The 16,989-nt window shown below is 60.8% G+C and overlaps 1 protein-coding gene across 2 annotated transcripts in view; it reads left to right on the top strand.

The window, feature by feature from the left end:
- The window catches only part of LOC142295868 (uncharacterized), a 108,564-nt gene that overhangs the window by 42,552 nt on the left and 49,023 nt on the right, over positions 1-16,989 (top strand). For both annotated transcript variants that reach the window (XM_075338963.1, XM_075338962.1), the window contains exons 16-18: positions 2,030-2,250; positions 7,707-7,878; positions 7,966-8,097. In XM_075338963.1, the coding sequence (XP_075195078.1) occupies positions 2,030-2,250; positions 7,707-7,878; positions 7,966-8,097 (525 nt within the window). The remainder of the gene's footprint in view (positions 1-2,029; positions 2,251-7,706; positions 7,879-7,965; positions 8,098-16,989) is intronic.

The following is a 16,989-nucleotide window of genomic DNA, read 5'->3' as shown; positions in this document are numbered from 1 at the left end:
CCTCGTGTCTCTGGTCCTCTGCCTCGTGTCTCTGGACCTCTGCCTCGTGTCTCTGGGCCTCTGCCTCGTGTCTCTGGGCCTGTGCCTCGTGTCTCTGGGCCTGTGCCTCGTGTCTCTGGGCCTGTGCCTCGTGTCTCTGGGCCTGTGCCTCGTGTCTCTGGGCCTGTGCCTCGTGTCTCTGGGCCTGTGCCTCGTGTCTCTGGGCCTGTGCCTCGTGTCTCTGGGCCTGTGCCTCGTGTCTCTGGGCCTGTGCCTCGTGTCTCTGGGCCTGTGCCTCGTGTCTCTGGGCCTCTGCCTCGTGTCTCTGGGCCTCTGCCTCGTGCCTTGGGCCTCTGGCCTTGCGTCCTGCCATTTGGGTCTCTGGCCTTGCTCTTTGGGCCTTGTACCTCTAGCCTTGCGTCTCGGGCCTTGCACCTCACGTCTTGTGTCTCGGGCCTGGACTCTGGTGTGAGACGCCTCGTACCTCTGGACCTGGATTTGGCTTAGCCTAATCAGCAGCCATACTCAGATTGGCCTAGTAATTCTTCTCACTGCTGCTTCAGAGCAGGAATCTGCATTCAGCTGCGGTCCGTGCGCATTCTACTCGGAGGTATTCAGACTCTGCCTGTTTGCTAAGGTCCAGTCTCTCGTTTGTGGCTTATGGTTAAATAGAAATGTCCATCTATTGAGTTCATCCTATAACATGACCTAGTATAGATCGCGAGAGGGATTCATGATATAAAATAGCCCCAGATTATGGGGAGGGTCCCTTCCTGACTCCACATCCGGCGGTCAGACTAGTTCTCTGGACCAGAGGCCCCATTACCGCCATCTGGTGTAGGTCACCTGGGCGATGGTCCTCTTGTGGTGGAGGGCTCCATAGCCTCCCCCATAGGCTCACCGCTCTCAAGGGAAACCATCCCTGGTGTCACCGCTCTCAGGTGAAGAATCGCTCTGTGGTTGGTGGAGACCCTCCTTCCTCTACAGGAGGACCCTGGACACCAACGCAGACCGGGGGGATCGTGGTGACATGTATAGAGGCAATTTCACACTAATGGAGTCTATCCTGGGAATAAGGAATTAGATGCACCGGTAATTGGGTTTCCAGTAGACCCTCAGGACAGCCCCTCATTTCCCTTCACTGAGGTTCATCTTGTTTGTATAGACTGTTTGCATTCTGTGGAGGTGGAGCAGCATCTAACCTCTCTGTGATCATGTCCCTGTATAGAGGAGCGTCAAACTGGGGAGCGGGGGGAAAAGGTCGTCAGACCGAGGCGCGGGGGAGGGTTGTCAGACTGAGGCGCGGGGGAGGGTCGTCAGACCGAGGCGCGAGGGAGGGTCGTCAGACCGAGGCGCAAGGGAGGGTCGTCAGACTGAGGCGCGGGGGGGGGGGTCATCAGACCGAGGCGCGGGGGGGGGGTCGTCAGACCGAGGCGCGGGGGAGGGTCGTCAGACCGAGGCGCGGGGGAGGGTCGTCAGACCGAGTCGCGGGGGAGGGTCGTCAGACCGAGTCGCGGGGGAGGGTCGTCAGACCGAGTCGCGGGGGAGGGTCGTCAGACCGAGGCGCGGGGGAGAGTCGTCAGACCGAGGCGCGGGGGAGGGTCGTCAGACCGAGGCGCGGGGGAGGGTCGTCAGACCGAGGCGCGGGGGAGGGTCGTCAGACCGAGGCGCGGGGGAGGGTCGTCAGACCGAGGCGCGGGGGAGGGTCGTCAGACCGAGGCGCGGGGGAGGGTCGTCAGACCGAGGCGCGGGGGAGGGTCGTCAGACCGAGGCGCGGGGGAGGGTCGTCAGACCGAGGCGCGGGGGAGGGTCGTCAGACCGAGGCGCGGGGGAGGGTCGTCAGACCGAGGCGCGGGGGAGGGTCGTCAGACCGAGGCGCTGGGGGGGGGGAGGGTCGTCAGACTGGGGCGCGCGGGGGGGGGGTCGTCAGACCGAGGCGTGGCGAGGGGGGGGGTTGTCAAACCAGGGAGCGGGGGAGTCATCAGCACATGGGGGGGGGGGCGTCAGACTCTGGTGCGGGGCAGTGTGACCTACCTTCTCTGCACTATAGGCTGACATTTCTGGAACCATCCAAGTGGAGGTGAAGGCTCTGGAGGAGCAGAGGGAGAAGCTGCAGGGCTTGTGTCCTGTCCGGAGCCTGTCAGTAAGCAGGAGCATCGATGGCGCACTGAGGGAATGGACCAACTTACAGAGCCTCGTGCACATGAACAAGGCGCGGCTGCAGAAGACGACGCACATGAGGGCGTTCCTCCTCCGCTACCTGAGCTTGATGTCAGTGATGTCATATGTACAGAACATATGTCTAAAAAGTAACCCCTGAAACTATATACCCCCCTCCCGCCCTCTGCAGAGTCCCCTCCCGCCCTCTGCAGAGTCCCCTCCCGCCCTCTGCAGAGTCCCCTCCCGCCCTCTGCAGTGTCCCCTCCCGCCCTCTGCAGTGTCCCCTCCCGCCCTCTGCAGTGTCCCCTCCCGCCCTCTGCAGAGTCCCCTCCCGCCCTCTGCAGAGTCCCCTCCCGCCCTCTGCAGAGTCCCCTCCCGCCCTCTGCAGAGTCCCCTCCCGCCCTCTGCAGAGTGCCCTCCCGCCCTCTGCAGAGTGCCCTCCCGCCCTCTGCAGAGTGCCCTCCCGCCCTCTGCAGAGTGCCCTCCCGCCCTCTGCAGAGTCCCCTCCCGCCCTCTGCAGAGTCCCCTCCCGCCCTCTGCAGAGTCCCCTCCCGCCCTCTGCAGAGTCCCCTCCCGCCCTCTGCAGAGTCCCCTCCCGCCCTCTGCAGAGTCCCCTCCCGCCCTCTGCAGAGTCCCCTCCCGCCCTCTGCAGAGTGCCCTCCCGCCCTCTGCAGAGTGCCCTCCCGCCCTCTGCAGAGTGCCCTCCCGCCCTCTGCAGAGTGCCCTCCCGCCCTCTGCGCACTCTCTCCTCTGCGCAATCCCCTCCCGCCCTCTGCAGAGTGCCCTCCCGCCCTCTGCAGAGTGCCCTCCCGCCCTCTGCGCACTCTCTCCTCTGCGCAATCCCCTCCCGCCCTCTGCGCACTCTCTCCTCTGCGCAATCCCCTCCCGCCCTCTGCGCACTCTCTCCTCTGCGCAATCCCCTCCCGCCCTCTGCGCACTCTCTTCTCTGCGCAATCCCCTCTGCACAATACCCTCCCGCCCTCTGCGCACTCTCCTCCCGCCCTCTGCGCACTCTCCTCTGCACAATCCCCTCCCGCCCTCTGCGCACTCTCCTCTGCACAATCCCCTCCCGCCCTCTGCGCACTCTCCTCTGCACACTCTCCTCCCGCCCTCTGCGCACTCTCCTCTGCACACTCTCCTCTGCCCACTCTCCATCCGCCCTCTGCGCACTCTCCTCTGCACACTCTCCTCTGCCCACTCTCCACCCGCCCTCTGCGCACTCTCCTCTGCACACTCTCCTCTGCCCACTCTCCACCCGCCCTCTGCGCACTCTCCTCTGCCCACTCTCCACCCGCCCTCTGCGCACTCTCCTCTGCACACTCTCCACCCGCCCTCTGCGCACTCTCCTCTGCGCACTCTCCTCCCGCCCTCTGCGCACTCTCCTCCCGCCCTCTGCGCACTCTCCTCTGCACACTCTCCTCCCGCCCTCTGCCCACTCTCCTCTGCCCACTCTCCTCTGCCCACTCTCCTCTGCCCACTCTCCTCTGCGCACTCTCCTCTGCACACTCTCCTCTGCCCACTCTCCACCCGCCCTCTGCGCACTCTCCTCTGCACACTCTCCTCCCGCCCTCTGCGCACTCTCCTCTGCCCACTCTCCACCCGCCCTCTGCGCACTCTCCTCTGCGCACTCTCCACCCGCCCTCTGCGCACTCTCCTCTGCGCACTCTCCTCTGCCCACTCTCCACCCGCCCTCTGCGCACTCTCCTCTGCGCACTCTCCACCCGCCCTCTGCGCACTCTCCTCTGCGCACTCTCCTCTGCGCACTCTCCACCCGCCCTCTGCGCACTCTCCTCTGCCCACTCTCCACCCGCCCTCTGCGCACTCTCCACCCGCCCTCTGCGCACTCTCCTCTGCACACTCTCCTCCCGCCCTCTGCGCACTCTCCTCTGCACACTCTCCACCCGCCCTCTGCGCACTCTCCACCCGCCCTCTGCGCACTCTCCTCTGCGCACTCTCCTCTGCCCACTCTCCACCCGCCCTCTGCGCACTCTCCTCTGCGCACTCTCCACCCGCCCTCTGCGCACTCTCCTCTGCGCACTCTCCTCTGCGCACTCTCCACCCGCCCTCTGCGCACTCTCCTCTGCGCACTCTCCTCTGCCCACTCTCCACCCGCCCTCTGCGCACTCTCCTCTGCGCACTCTCCTCTGCCCACTCTCCACCCGCCCTCTGCGCACTCTCCTCTGCGCACTCTCCTCTGCCCACTCTCCACCCGCCCTCTGCGCACTCTCCTCTGCGCACTCTCCTCTGCCCACTCTCCACCCGCCCTCTGCGCACTCTCTCCTCTGCGCACTCTCCTCCCGCCCGCTGCGCACTCTCTCCTCTGCGCACTCTCCTCCCGCCCTCTGCGCACTCTCTCCTCTGCGCACTCTCCTCCCGCCCTCTGCCCACTCTCTCCTCTGCGCACTCTCCTCCCGCCCTCTGCCCACTCTCTCCTCTGCGCACTCTCCTCTGCCCACTCTCCTCTGCGCACTCTCCTCTGCGCAATCCCCTCCCGCCCTCTGCGCACTCTCCTCTGCACAACTCTGCACACTCTCCTCCCGCCCTCTGCGCACTCTCCTCTGCACACTCTCCTCTGCCCACTCTCCACCCGCCCTCTGCACACTCTCCTCTGCACACTCTCCTCTGCCCACTCTCCACCCGCCCTCTGCGCACTCTCCTCTGCACACTCTCCTCTGCCCACTCTCCTCTGCCCACTCTCCTCTGCGCACTCTCCTCTGCACACTCTCCTCTGCCCACTCTCCACCCGCCCTCTGCGCACTCTCCTCTGCACACTCTCCTCCCGCCCTCTGCGCACTCTCCTCTGCCCACTCTCCACCCGCCCTCTGCGCACTCTCCTCTGCGCACTCTCCACCCGCCCTCTGCGCACTCTCCTCTGCGCACTCTCCTCTGCCCACTCTCCACCCGCCCTCTGCGCACTCTCCTCTGCGCACTCTCCACCCGCCCTCTGCGCACTCTCCTCTGCGCACTCTCCTCTGCGCACTCTCCTCTGCGCACTCTCCTCTGCGCACTCTCCACCCGCCCTCTGCGCACTCTCCTCTGCGCACTCTCCTCTGCCCACTCTCCACCCGCCCTCTGCGCACTCTCCTCTGCCCACTCTCCACCCGCCCTCTGCGCACTCTCCTCTGCACACTCTCCACCCGCCCTCTGCGCACTCTCCTCTGCGCACTCTCCTCCCGCCCTCTGCGCACTCTCCTCCCGCCCTCTGCGCACTCTCCTCTGCACACTCTCCTCCCGCCCTCTGCCCACTCTCCTCTGCCCACTCTCCTCTGCGCACTCTCCTCTGCACACTCTCCTCTGCCCACTCTCCACCCGCCCTCTGCGCACTCTCCTCTGCACACTCTCCTCCCGCCCTCTGCGCACTCTCCTCTGCCCACTCTCCACCCGCCCTCTGCGCACTCTCCTCTGCGCACTCTCCACCCGCCCTCTGCGCACTCTCCTCTGCGCACTCTCCTCTGCCCACTCTCCACCCGCCCTCTGCGCACTCTCCTCTGCACACTCTCCACCCGCCCTCTGCGCACTCTCCTCTGCGCACTCTCCACCCGCCCTCTGCGCACTCTCCTCTGCGCACTCTCCTCTGCCCACTCTCCACCCGCCCTCTGCGCACTCTCCTCTGCGCACTCTCCTCTGCCCACTCTCCACCCGCCCTCTGCGCACTCTCCTCTGCGCACTCTCCTCTGCCCACTCTCCACCCGCCCTCTGCGCACTCTCTCCTCTGCGCACTCTCCTCCCGCCCGCTGCGCACTCTCTCCTCTGCGCACTCTCCTCCCGCCCTCTGCGCACTCTCTCCTCTGCGCACTCTCCTCCCGCCCTCTGCCCACTCTCTCCTCTGCGCACTCTCCTCCCGCCCTCTGCCCACTCTCTCCTCTGCGCACTCTCCTCCCGCCCTCTGCCCACTCTCTCCTCTGCGCACTCTCCTCTGCCCACTCTCCTCTGCGCACTCTCCTCTGCGCAATCCCCTCCCGCCCTCTGCGCACTCTCCTCTGCACAATCCCCTCCCGCCCTCTGCGCACTCTCCTCTGCACACTCTCCTCCCGCCCTCTGCGCACTCTCCTCTGCACACTCTCCTCTGCCCACTCTCCACCCGCCCTCTGCGCACTCTCCTCTGCACACTCTCCTCTGCCCACTCTCCACCCGCCCTCTGCGCACTCTCCTCTGAACACTCTCCTCTGCCCACTCTCCACCCGCCCTCTGCGCACTCTCCTCTGCCCACTCTCCACCCGCCCTCTGCGCACTCTCCTCTGCACACTCTCCACCCGCCCTCTGCGCACTCTCCTCTGCGCACTCTCCTCCCGCCCTCTGCGCACTCTCCTCCCGCCCTCTGCGCACTCTCCTCTGCACACTCTCCTCCCGCCCTCTGCCCACTCTCCTCTGCCCACTCTCCTCTGCGCACTCTCCTCTGCACACTCTCCTCTGCCCACTCTCCACCCGCCCTCTGCGCACTCTCCTCTGCACACTCTCCTCCCGCCCTCTGCGCACTCTCCTCTGCACACTCTCCTCCCGCCCTCTGCGCACTCTCCTCTGCACACTCTCCTCCCGCCCTCTGCGCACTCTCCTCTGCACACTCTCCTCCCGCCCTCTGCCCACTCTCCTCTGCCCACTCTCCTCTGCACACTCTCCTCTGCGCACTCTCCTATGCACAATCCCCTCCCGCCCTCTGCGCACTCTCCTCTGCACAATCCCCTCCCGCCCTCTGCGCACTCTCCTCTGCATAATCCACTCCCGCCCTCTGCGCACTCTCCTCTGCACAATCCCCTCCCGCCCTCTGCGCACTCTCCTCTGCACACTCTCCTCCCGCCCTCTGCGCACTCTCCTCTGCACACTCTCCTCTGCCCACTCTCCACCCGCCCTCTGCGCACTCTCCTCTGCACACTCTCCTCTGCCCACTCTCCACCCGTCCTCTGCGCACTCTCCTCTGCACACTCTCCACCCGCCCTCTGCGCACTCTCCTCTGCACACTCTCCTCCCGCCCTCTGCGCACTCTCCTCTGCACACTCTCCTCCCGCCCTCTGCACACTCTCCTCTGCACACTCTCCTCCCGCCCTCTGCGCACTCTCCTCTGCACACTCTCCTCCCGCCCTCTGCCCACTCTCCTCTGCCCACTCTCCTCTGCCCACTCTCCTCTGCCCACTCTCCTCTGCGCACTCTCCTCTGCACAATCCCCTCCCGCCCTCTGCGCACTCTCCTCTGCACAATCCCCTCTCGCCCTCCGCGCACTCTCCTCTGCACAATCCCCTCCCGCCCTCCGCGCACTCTCCTCTGCACAATCCTCTCCTGCCCTCCGCGCACTCTCCTCTGCATAATTCCCTCCCGGTTTTCTCTGCACACTCTCCTCTACATAATCCCCTCCCGCCCTCCGCGCACTCTCCTCTGCATAATCCCCTCCCGGTTTTCTCTGCACACTCTCCTCTGCATAATCCCCTCCCGGTTTTCTCTGCACACTCTCCTCTGCACAATCCTCTCCTACCCTCCGCGCACTCTCCTCTGCATAATCCCCTCCCGGTTTTCTCTGCACACTCTCCTCTGCGCACTCTCCTCTGCATAATCCCCTCCCGGTTTTCTCTGCACAGCTCGTGGACGGAGGCCACCAGAGATCAGGTTCTGTCCGGACGCCCCCGAGGACTGAGCGCGGCGCAGAGGGCGGACCTGGAGAGGACGATGCACGGGAAGCTGAAGGCGTTTGAAGCGCTGGCCGGGATTGGCTGGAAGCTGATTGGTGAAGATCATCACCTGATGCAGATGGTGAGAGTGATCGTTGTGCCGGCTTCTGCTGGCTCAGTTATGGGGGTCTCTGCGGTGTCAGTCAGTGACTCCATGTTGCCCCCTCAGGTCCAGGAGCGTCTGGAGGAGGTGCAGGGGCTGCTCATCAGCTGGAGATACTGGAAGCAGCAGAGGATTGGGGGTGACCAGATGGCAAAAATGAAGACAAAGGGGGCAGCAGATAATCTGGATGAGGAAAAGGTGTGTAACGACTGGAGAGACCCCATAACAGCAGGTCCCAGCTGTGACACTGTGCAGGATCCTCAGCAGTTATTGGTGGCCTTCACAGTCCTGGCATGAAAAGAAAAAGTAACCATAGTCCAGATATAATCACAGGGAATCTGTCAGGTCCCCCGGGCCCCGGGACCACCCGTGTCCACCCATCTAATCCCTGGCCTAACAGTCCCTTTATTGCACTGCACACTACAGATTTGTTTAAAATATGCAAATTATATGCAAATGAACCCTTTGACTATTGGATGGGGTGTTAGTTCTCAAGACTAGTCAGCCCATTGCGGGTGTAATAACATGACCGGCGTCATCACCAGCGCTATACAAAGCTCACGCATGCCACCAGCTTTGTTTCCTCACATCAGTGAGCGTCGGACGACTTTTTCTCTGACCGCCCTCCAGCTCCTCCCTTCCCGCCCTCCAGCTCCTCCCTTCCCGCCCTCCAGCTTCCTCCCTTCCCGCCCTCCAGCTCCTCCCTTCCCGCCCTCCAGCTCCTCTCTGCCCACCCTCCGGCTCCTCTCTGCCCGCCCTCCAGCTTCCTCCCTTCCCGCCCTCCAGCTCCTCTCTGCCCGCCCTCCGGCTCCTCTCTGCCCGCCCTCCGGCTCCTCTCTGCCCGCCCTCCGGCTTCCTCTCTGCTCGCCCTCCAGCTTCCTCTCTGCTCGCCCTCCAGCTTCTTCTCTGCTCGCCCACCAGCTTCTCTCTGCCCGCCCTCCAGCTTCTCTCTGCCCGCCCTCCAGCTTCTCTCTGCCCACCCTCCAGCTTCCTCTCTGCCTGCCCTCCAGCTTCCTCTCTGCCCGCCCTCCAGCTTCCTCTTTGCCGGCCCTCCAGCTTCCTCTTTGCCCGCCCTCCAGCTTCCTCTCTGCTTGCCCTCCAGCTTCCTCTCTGCTTGCCCTCCAGCTTCCTCTCTGCTCGCCCTCCAGCTTCTCTCTGCCCGCCCTCCAGCTTCTCTCTGCCCGCCCTCCAGCTTCCTCTTTGCCCGCCCTCCAGCTTCCTCTCTGCTCGCCCTCCAGCTTCCTCTCTGCTCGCCCTCCAGCTCCTCTCTGCCCGCCCTCCAGCTTCTCTCTGCCCACCCTCCAGCTTCCTCTCTGCTCGCCCTCCAGCTCCTCTCTGCCCGCCCTCTTGCTCCTCTCTTCCCGCCCTCTTGCTCCTCTCTTCCCGCCCTTCTGCTCCTCTCTTCTCGCCCTCTTGCTCCTCTCTTCCCGTCCTCTTGCTCCTCTCTTCCCGCCCTCTTGCTCCTCTCTTCCCGTCCTCTTGCTCCTCTCTTCCCGCCCTCCTGCTCCTCTCTTCCCGTCCTCTTGCTCCTCTCTTCCCGTCCTCTTGCTCCTCTCTTCCCGCCCTCTTGCTCCTCTCTTCCCGTCCTCTTGCTCCTCTCTTCCCGCCCTCCTGCTCCTCTCTTCCCGCCCTCCTGCTCCTCTCTTCCCGCCCTCTTGCTCCTCTCTTCCCGCCCTCTTGCTCCTCTCTTCCCGCCCTCTTGCTCCTCTCTTCCCGCCCTCTTGCTCCTCTCTTCCCGCCCTCTTGCTCCTCTCTTCCCGCCCTCTTGCTCCTCTCTTCCCGTCCTCTTGCTCCTCTCTTCCCGCCCTCCTGCTCCTCCCTTCCCGCCCTCCTGCTCCTCTCTTCCCGCCCTCTTGCTCCTCTCTTCCCGCCCTCTTGCTCCTCTCTTCCCGCCCTCTTGCTCCTCTCTTCACGCCCTCTTGCTCCTCTCTTCCCGCCCTCTTGCTCCTCTCTTCCCGTCCTCTTGCTCCTCTCTTCCCGCCCTCCTGCTCCTCTCTTCCCGCCCTCCTGCTCCTCTCTTCCCGCCCTCTTGCTCCTCTCTTCCCGCCCTCTTGCTCCTCTCTTCCCGCCCTCTTGCTCCTCTCTTCCCGCCCTCTTGCTCCTCTCTTCCCGCCCTCTTGCTCCTCTCTTCCCGCCCTCTTGCTCCTCTCTTCCCGCCCTCCTGCTCCTCTCTTCCCGCCCTCCTGCTCCTCTCTTCCCGCCCTCTTGCTCCTCTCTTCCCGCCCTCTTGCTCCTCTCTTCCCGTCCTCTTGCTCCTCTCTTCCCGCCCTCTTGCTCCTCTCTTCCCGCCCTCTTGCTCCTCTCTTCCCGCCCTCTTGCTCCTCTCTTCCCGCCCTCCTGCTCCTCTCTTCCCTCTACAGTCCATACAGATTTGCTGTGTGAGCACTGACCTGGGGCATGGCCTGGGATCCTTCACAAGTTTCCATTGACTGACTCCAGTGTCTCCACAAAAAAATGAAAATAATGGTGACTGGGATGGTGAGGACCCAGAACACAGGCAGAATGGTTCTAATCTTTCTTTCTTTCGGGAGGTGGGGGAGGGGGGGGTGGACACACCTTTATCAACACCTCAATGGCTCATGCATGAGACATACAGACAGTCACACTGCAGCTCCAGGTGTGTGTCCCACATTACATATATATATATATATATATATATATATATATATATATATATATATATATTTATATTAATATATTATACGGTGGGTACGGAAAGTATTCACACCCCTTTACGTTTTTCACTCTGTTTCGTTGCAGCCATTTGGTAAATTCTCATTAGTGTACACTCTGCCCCATCCCCCATCCCCCATCCTGACAGAAAAAAACCAGAAATGTAGACATTTTTACAAATGTATTATACAAGAAAAACTGAAATATCACATGGTGATAAGTATTCAGCCCCTTTCCTCAGTATAACACATGGTGATAAGTATTCAGCCCCTTTCCTCAGTATAATGTGGCGCCCTGGACAAGCCAGGACGTCACAGGTACTACAACAACACACCCCACACCCCGGTTAGGCACAGCTAGGTCAAACACAAATCCTTGTTGCCTCCCTCCAGGGGCTGATGTCCACACCAGGGGGTGGAGCCAGGCAGTTGGCCCCGCCCACCAAAGAGTTCACAGTCCTGGAGGCGGGAAAAAGAAGGGAGATAGAGTTTGAAGTTTGAGAAGTGAGGTGGCAGTGGAGGAGACTGAAGGCGTCCGGGTGTGTGGCCCAGGCACATACAGCAAGGTTGGCAGACGGTGGTGACCGTCTGCAGGAGAGGCTGATTGGAGTGAACCGTACGGACCGGGGACGGGCGATGGCCCGCCAGTACCAAATCGGGGAGCGAAGAGAAGCCAGCACCATTCGGCAGGGCTTACGGACCCCGACCAGGCTAGGAGTCGCCGTAAAACTGGTCAAATCCGTTAGCGAAGGGAACCTCCGGGGTTTCCCAGCAGCAAAGACCCGATTGAAGGCAACCGCTCAAACCGTGAAGGGAAACACAGTCACCGCCAACGCTACAGTTCCCAGGGCCAGAGCCTGCGGGCAAAAGGGGCTCCCTCAGCCTCCATCCAAGCTGGGGAGCGGGTTACCGGTGGGAAGCCACCAGAACCGTACACGTTACACAGGTGCAGGGAAAGGCAGTCACCATCAACCTACCGGGAGGAGAAACACCGCAGCCGTCTGTGGGACCCGTCCATCCAGCCGTTTGTTTTACCGGAGACTCTGTGTACATCATTGGCTGAGTGAGTACCACCGTGCCGTGCGGCACCGCGCTGCCCCCGTGACCCTGCACCTCACCAGGCCCCGTAACCCGCCTGCCATCCCTACCTCTCACCGGGCCCCGGGACAACCAACCCCCTACCCACGGAGGGGAGAACCAACATCCAGGCTGCTCCTTGTCATCGCTCCCGGGATCCCCGTCCAGAGCAGCGGTGGTGTCACAACTTCACCACAACCGTGGGTGGCGTCACGGACAATATCCCTAAACCAAAACACCCCCTTTCTTCGGCGCTCCATTGGGAGACCCAGACGATTGGGTGTATAGCACTGCCTCCGGAGGCCACACAAAGCAATTACACTAAAAAGTGTAAGGCCCCTCCCCTTCTGGCTATACACCCCCAGTGGGATCACTGGCTCACCAGTTTTCTGCTTTGTGCGAAGGAGGTCAGACATCCACGCATAGCTCCACTGTTTAGTCAGCAGCAGCTGCTGACTATATCGGATGGAAGAAAAGAGAGCCCATATAGGGCCCCCAGCATGCTCCCTTCTCACCCCACTTGCGGTTTGTAAGGTTGAGGTACCCATTGCGGGTACGGAGGCGGGAGCCCACATGCTGTTTTCCTTCCCCATCCCCCTAAGGGGCTCTGAGGAAGTGGGATCTTACCGGCCACCAAGCCCTGAGGCCGGGCTCCATCCACAGACCCATAGAACCTGCTGGATGTGGAGCGGGAGTGCCGTTCAGGGACAAGGCCCTGCAACTTTCAGGTACTCTGTGTCCCCGTATGGCAGGCCACGCACACCCCAGGCTTGCTGGGTGTGCTAGTGCGCCGGGGACTGTAGCGCTGTGCGCTGGGCTTATAGTCCCCGCAGATTACTGGGGGACTTTATGTGTGTGGATCGCCGCGCCGACCGCCCCTGGAGCGGCGGCGCAGCTGCGACTTGTAGTGCGCCGGGGACGCGCCGACCGCGCTTTTACGGCGGCGGCGCTTCTAACTTTAGTCCCCGGTTTTCGGCGGCCTAGCTCCGCTTCGTTAACGCCCCCCACCCTGTCAATCAGGGTAGGGGAGAGACGTTGTCCAATCGGCAGCGCCGAGGGCTGGAGCACGATTTACATGCTCCAGCCCTCTCACTGAGCACAGTAGGACACAGGCTTCGCGCTTTTTCTCTTTGCACGCCCTAGGCCCGCCCCCAGGCTTGCAGCTCCCCAGGACGCCGGCAGCCATTATACACATGCAGTCTGGCTGGAGAACGGACGCAGGCTCTGGGGGACCCAGGCTAGGGGTTTCTGGCGACCACACACCCGCGCTAAGCGGGCGGTAAGCAGCACATACGTGCGGCCCCACTAGTGCCACAGTGTTATATTTTTCGCTGTACCAGATATATTTATATACTGCACTGTAAGGTCGCTTCTTGGCTGTACACCCTATATTGCTTTGAGGAGACAACAGCATGTCATCCGCAAAACGCAAGGGTGCCAAGGCACGGGCTGTATACACGGCTTGTACAGCATGTGGGGCTAATCTACCAGCAGGCTCCAACGACTCTCATTGTGTGCAATGTTCAGTCCCAGTGGCACTTCGTCAGCCAGAGCCTATTGTGGTGGTAGCCCAGGCAGAGACGCCTGTGAACCCTGCCCCGGTGACGGGGACAGAATTTGCAGTCTTTGCTGATAAAATGTCTGTGACTATGACAAAAATCCTGGAGACCTTGCAGTCCAGGCCAGTTCCTCAGACCATAGACACTGCTGTGTCTATGTTCCCCGGTCCCCCTCAGTTGGAACTAATCCGTACTTCAAGGGGGTCCCAGGCATCACAGGCTGAGGGCTCTGACTCCGATGACAGTCCCAGTCCGCCTAAGCGAGCTCGCTGGGAGAGACCCTCCACGTCATCACGCGGATCAGGGTCTCAGCGAGAAGGGTCCCTATATGATGGTTCAGAGGTGGGTGATCAGGAGTCTTGTCCTGACGCCGCACTCAATTTGGATACGCCAGATGGTGACGCCATGGTAAATGACCTTATAGCGGCCATCAATAGGCTGTTGGATATTTCTCCCCCAGCCCCTTCTGCAGAGGAGGCAGCTGCACAGCAGGAGAAATTCCATTTCCTGTATCCCAAGCGTAAATTGAGTACTTTTCTGGACCACTCTGACTTCAGAGAATCCATCCAGAAACACAATACTTATCCGGACAAGCGTTTTTCTAAACGCCTTAAGGATACACGTTATCCTTTTCCCCCTGACGTGGTCAAACGCTGGACCCAGTGTCCAAAAGTGGACCCTCCAATATCCAGGCTTGCAGCTAGATCCATAGTTGCAGTGGAGGATGGGGCTTCACTTAAAGATGCCAATGACAGACAGATGGACCTTTGGTTGAAATCTGTCTATGAAGCTATCGGCGCGTCGTTTGCTCCAGCATTCGCGGCCGTGTGGGCGCTCCAAGCTATTTCAGCTGGTCTGGCACAGGTGGACTCTCTCATACGTCCAGCAGTGCCGCAAGTGGCGTCCCTAACTACGCAAATGTCTGCGTTTGCGACCTACGCTATCAATGCGGTACTGGACTCTACGAGCCGTACCTCAATGGCATCCGCCAACTCTGTAGTTTTGCGCAGAGCCTTGTGGTTAAAGGAATGGAAAGCAGATTCTGCTTCTAAAAAATGTTTAACCAGCTTGCCATTATCTGGAGACAGACTGTTTGGTGAGCAATTGGCGGAAATCATTAAACAGTCCAAAGGTAAGGACTCCTCCTTACCCCAGCCCAGATCAAGCAAACCTCCACAGAGGAAGTGGCAGTCAAAGTTTCGGTCCTTTCGAGGCTCGGGCAAGCCCCAATTCTCCTCGTCCAAAGGGACTCAGAAAGAGCAAAGGAGCTCTGATTCCTGGCGGGCTCACTCACGCCCCAAGAAAGCAACCGGAGGTACCGCTTCCAAGGCGGCTGCCTCATGACTTTCGGCCGCCTCCCTCCGCATCCTCGGTCGGTGGCAGGCTCTCCCGCTTTTGCGACATTTGGCTGCCACAGGTCAAAGACCGGTGGGTAACAGACATTTTGTCTCACGGGTACAGGATAGAGTTCAGTTCTCGGCCTCCGCCTCGGTTCTTCAGAACTTCCCCACATCCCGACCGAGCAGATGCCCTTCTGCAGGCGGTGACTTCTCTAAGAGCAGATGGAGTGGTGGTCCCTGTTCCTCTTCAGGAACGAGGTCAAGGTTTTTACTCCAATCTCTTTGTGGTGCCAAAAAAGGACGGCTCATTCCGTCCTGTTCTGGACCTAAAACTGCTCAACAAGCATGTGAACGCCAGGCGGTTCCGGATGGAATCCCTCCGCTCAGTCATTGCCTCAATGTCTCAAGGAGATTTCCTAGCATCAATAGACATCAAGGATGCTTATCTCCACGTGCCGATTGCTACAGAGCACCAACGCTTTCTACGCTTCGTGATAGGAGACGACCATCTTCAGTTCGTAGCTCTGCCATTTGGTCTCGCGACAGCCCCACGGGTGTTCACCAAGATCATGGCGGCAGTGGTAGCAGTCTTGCACTCTCAGGGACACTCTGTGATCCCTTACTTGGACGATCTACTGGTCAAGGCACCCTCTCAAGAGGCATGCCAACTCAGCTTGACTGTTGCACTGGAGACTCTCCAGACGTTCGGGTGGATCATCAACTTCTCAAAGTCAAATCTGTCACCGACCCAATCACTAACGTATCTTGGCATGGAGTTTCATACTCTCTCAGCGATAGTGAAGCTTCCGCTGGACAAGCAGCGGTCTCTACAGACTGGGGTGCAGGCTCTCCTTCAAGATCAGTCGCACTCCTTAAGACGCCTCACGCACTTCCTCGGGAAGATGGTGGCGGCAATGGAGGCGGTTCCGTTTGCGCAGTTTCATCTGCGCCCACTTCAATGGGACATTCTCCGCCAATGGGACGGGAAGTCAAAATCCCTGGACAGGAAAGTCTCCCTTTCCCAGACGGCCAAGGACTCTCTGCAGTGGTGGCTTCTTCCCACCTCATTATCACAGGGAAGATCCTTCCTACCACCGTCTTGGGCGGTGGTCACGACAGACGCGAGTCTGTCAGGGTGGGGAGCAGTTTTTCTCCACCACAGGGCTCAGGGTACGTGGACTCAGCAGGAGTCCACCCTTCAGATCAATGTTCTGGAAATCAGAGCAGTGTATCTTGCCCTACTAGCCTTCCAGCAGTGGCTGGAAGGAAGGCAGATCCGAATTCAGTCGGACAACTCCACAGCGGTGGCATACATCAACCACCAAGGGGGGACACGCAGTCGGCAAGCCTTCCAGGAAGTCCGGCGGATTCTGATGTGGGTGGAAGCCACGGCCTCCACCATATCCGCAGTTCACATCCCCGGCGTAGAAAACTGGGAAGCAGACTTCCTCAGTCGCCAGGGCATGGACGCAGGGGAATGGTCCCTTCACCCAGATGTGTTTCAGGAAATCTGTCGCCGATGGGGAAGGCCGGACGTCGACCTCATGGCGTCCCGGCACAACAACAAGGTCCCAACCTTCATGGCACGGTCTCGCGATCAAAGAGCGCTGGCGGCAGACGCCCTAGTGCAAGATTGGTCGCAGTTCCGGCTCCCTTATGTGTTTCCACCTCTGGCACTCTTGCCCAGAGTGCTACGCAAGATCAGATCCGATTGCAGCCGCGTCATACTCGTCGCTCCAGACTGGCCGAGGAGGGCGTGGTATCCGGATCTGTGGCATCTCACGGTCGGCCAACCGTGGGCACTACCAGACCGACCAGACTTACTGTCCCAAGGGCCGTTTTTCCATCGGAATTCTGCGGCCCTGAACCTGACTGTGTGGCCATTGAGTCCTGGATCCTAGCGTCTTCAGGATTATCCCAAGGGGTCGTTGCCACCATGAGACAGGCTAGGAAGCCCACGTCCGCTAAGATCTACCACAGAACGTGGAGGATATTCTTATCCTGGTGCTCTGCTCAGGGAGTGTCTCCCTGGCCATTTGCATTGTCTACCTTTCTTTCTTTCCTGCAATTTGGGTTAGAAAAAGGTTTGTCGCTCGGCTCCCTTAAAGGTCAGGTCTCGGCGCTATCCGTCTTTTTTCAGAGGCGTTTGGCACGCCTTCCTAAGGTGCGCACGTTCCTACAGGGGGTTTGCCATATCGTACCCCCGTACAAGCGGCCGTTAGATCCATGGGATCTGAACAGGGTGCTAGTTGCCCTCCAGAAGCCGCCCTTCGAGCCTCTGAGGGAGGTTTCTCTTTCTAGACTATCACAGAAAGTGTTTTTTCTGGTAGCGATCACATCTCTTCGGAGAGTGTCTGAGCTGGCAGCGCTATCATGCAAGGCTCCCTTCCTGGTCTTCCACCAGGACAAGGTAGTGCTGCGCCCCATTCAGGAGTTTCTCCC

The sequence above is a fragment of the Anomaloglossus baeobatrachus genome, chromosome 3 (assembly GCF_048569485.1).
Source record: "Anomaloglossus baeobatrachus isolate aAnoBae1 chromosome 3, aAnoBae1.hap1, whole genome shotgun sequence".
Taxonomy (NCBI): Eukaryota; Metazoa; Chordata; class Amphibia; order Anura; family Aromobatidae; genus Anomaloglossus; species Anomaloglossus baeobatrachus.
The sequence above is the reverse complement of the archived record's forward strand: the minus strand, read 5'-3'. Positions and strand labels throughout refer to the sequence as shown.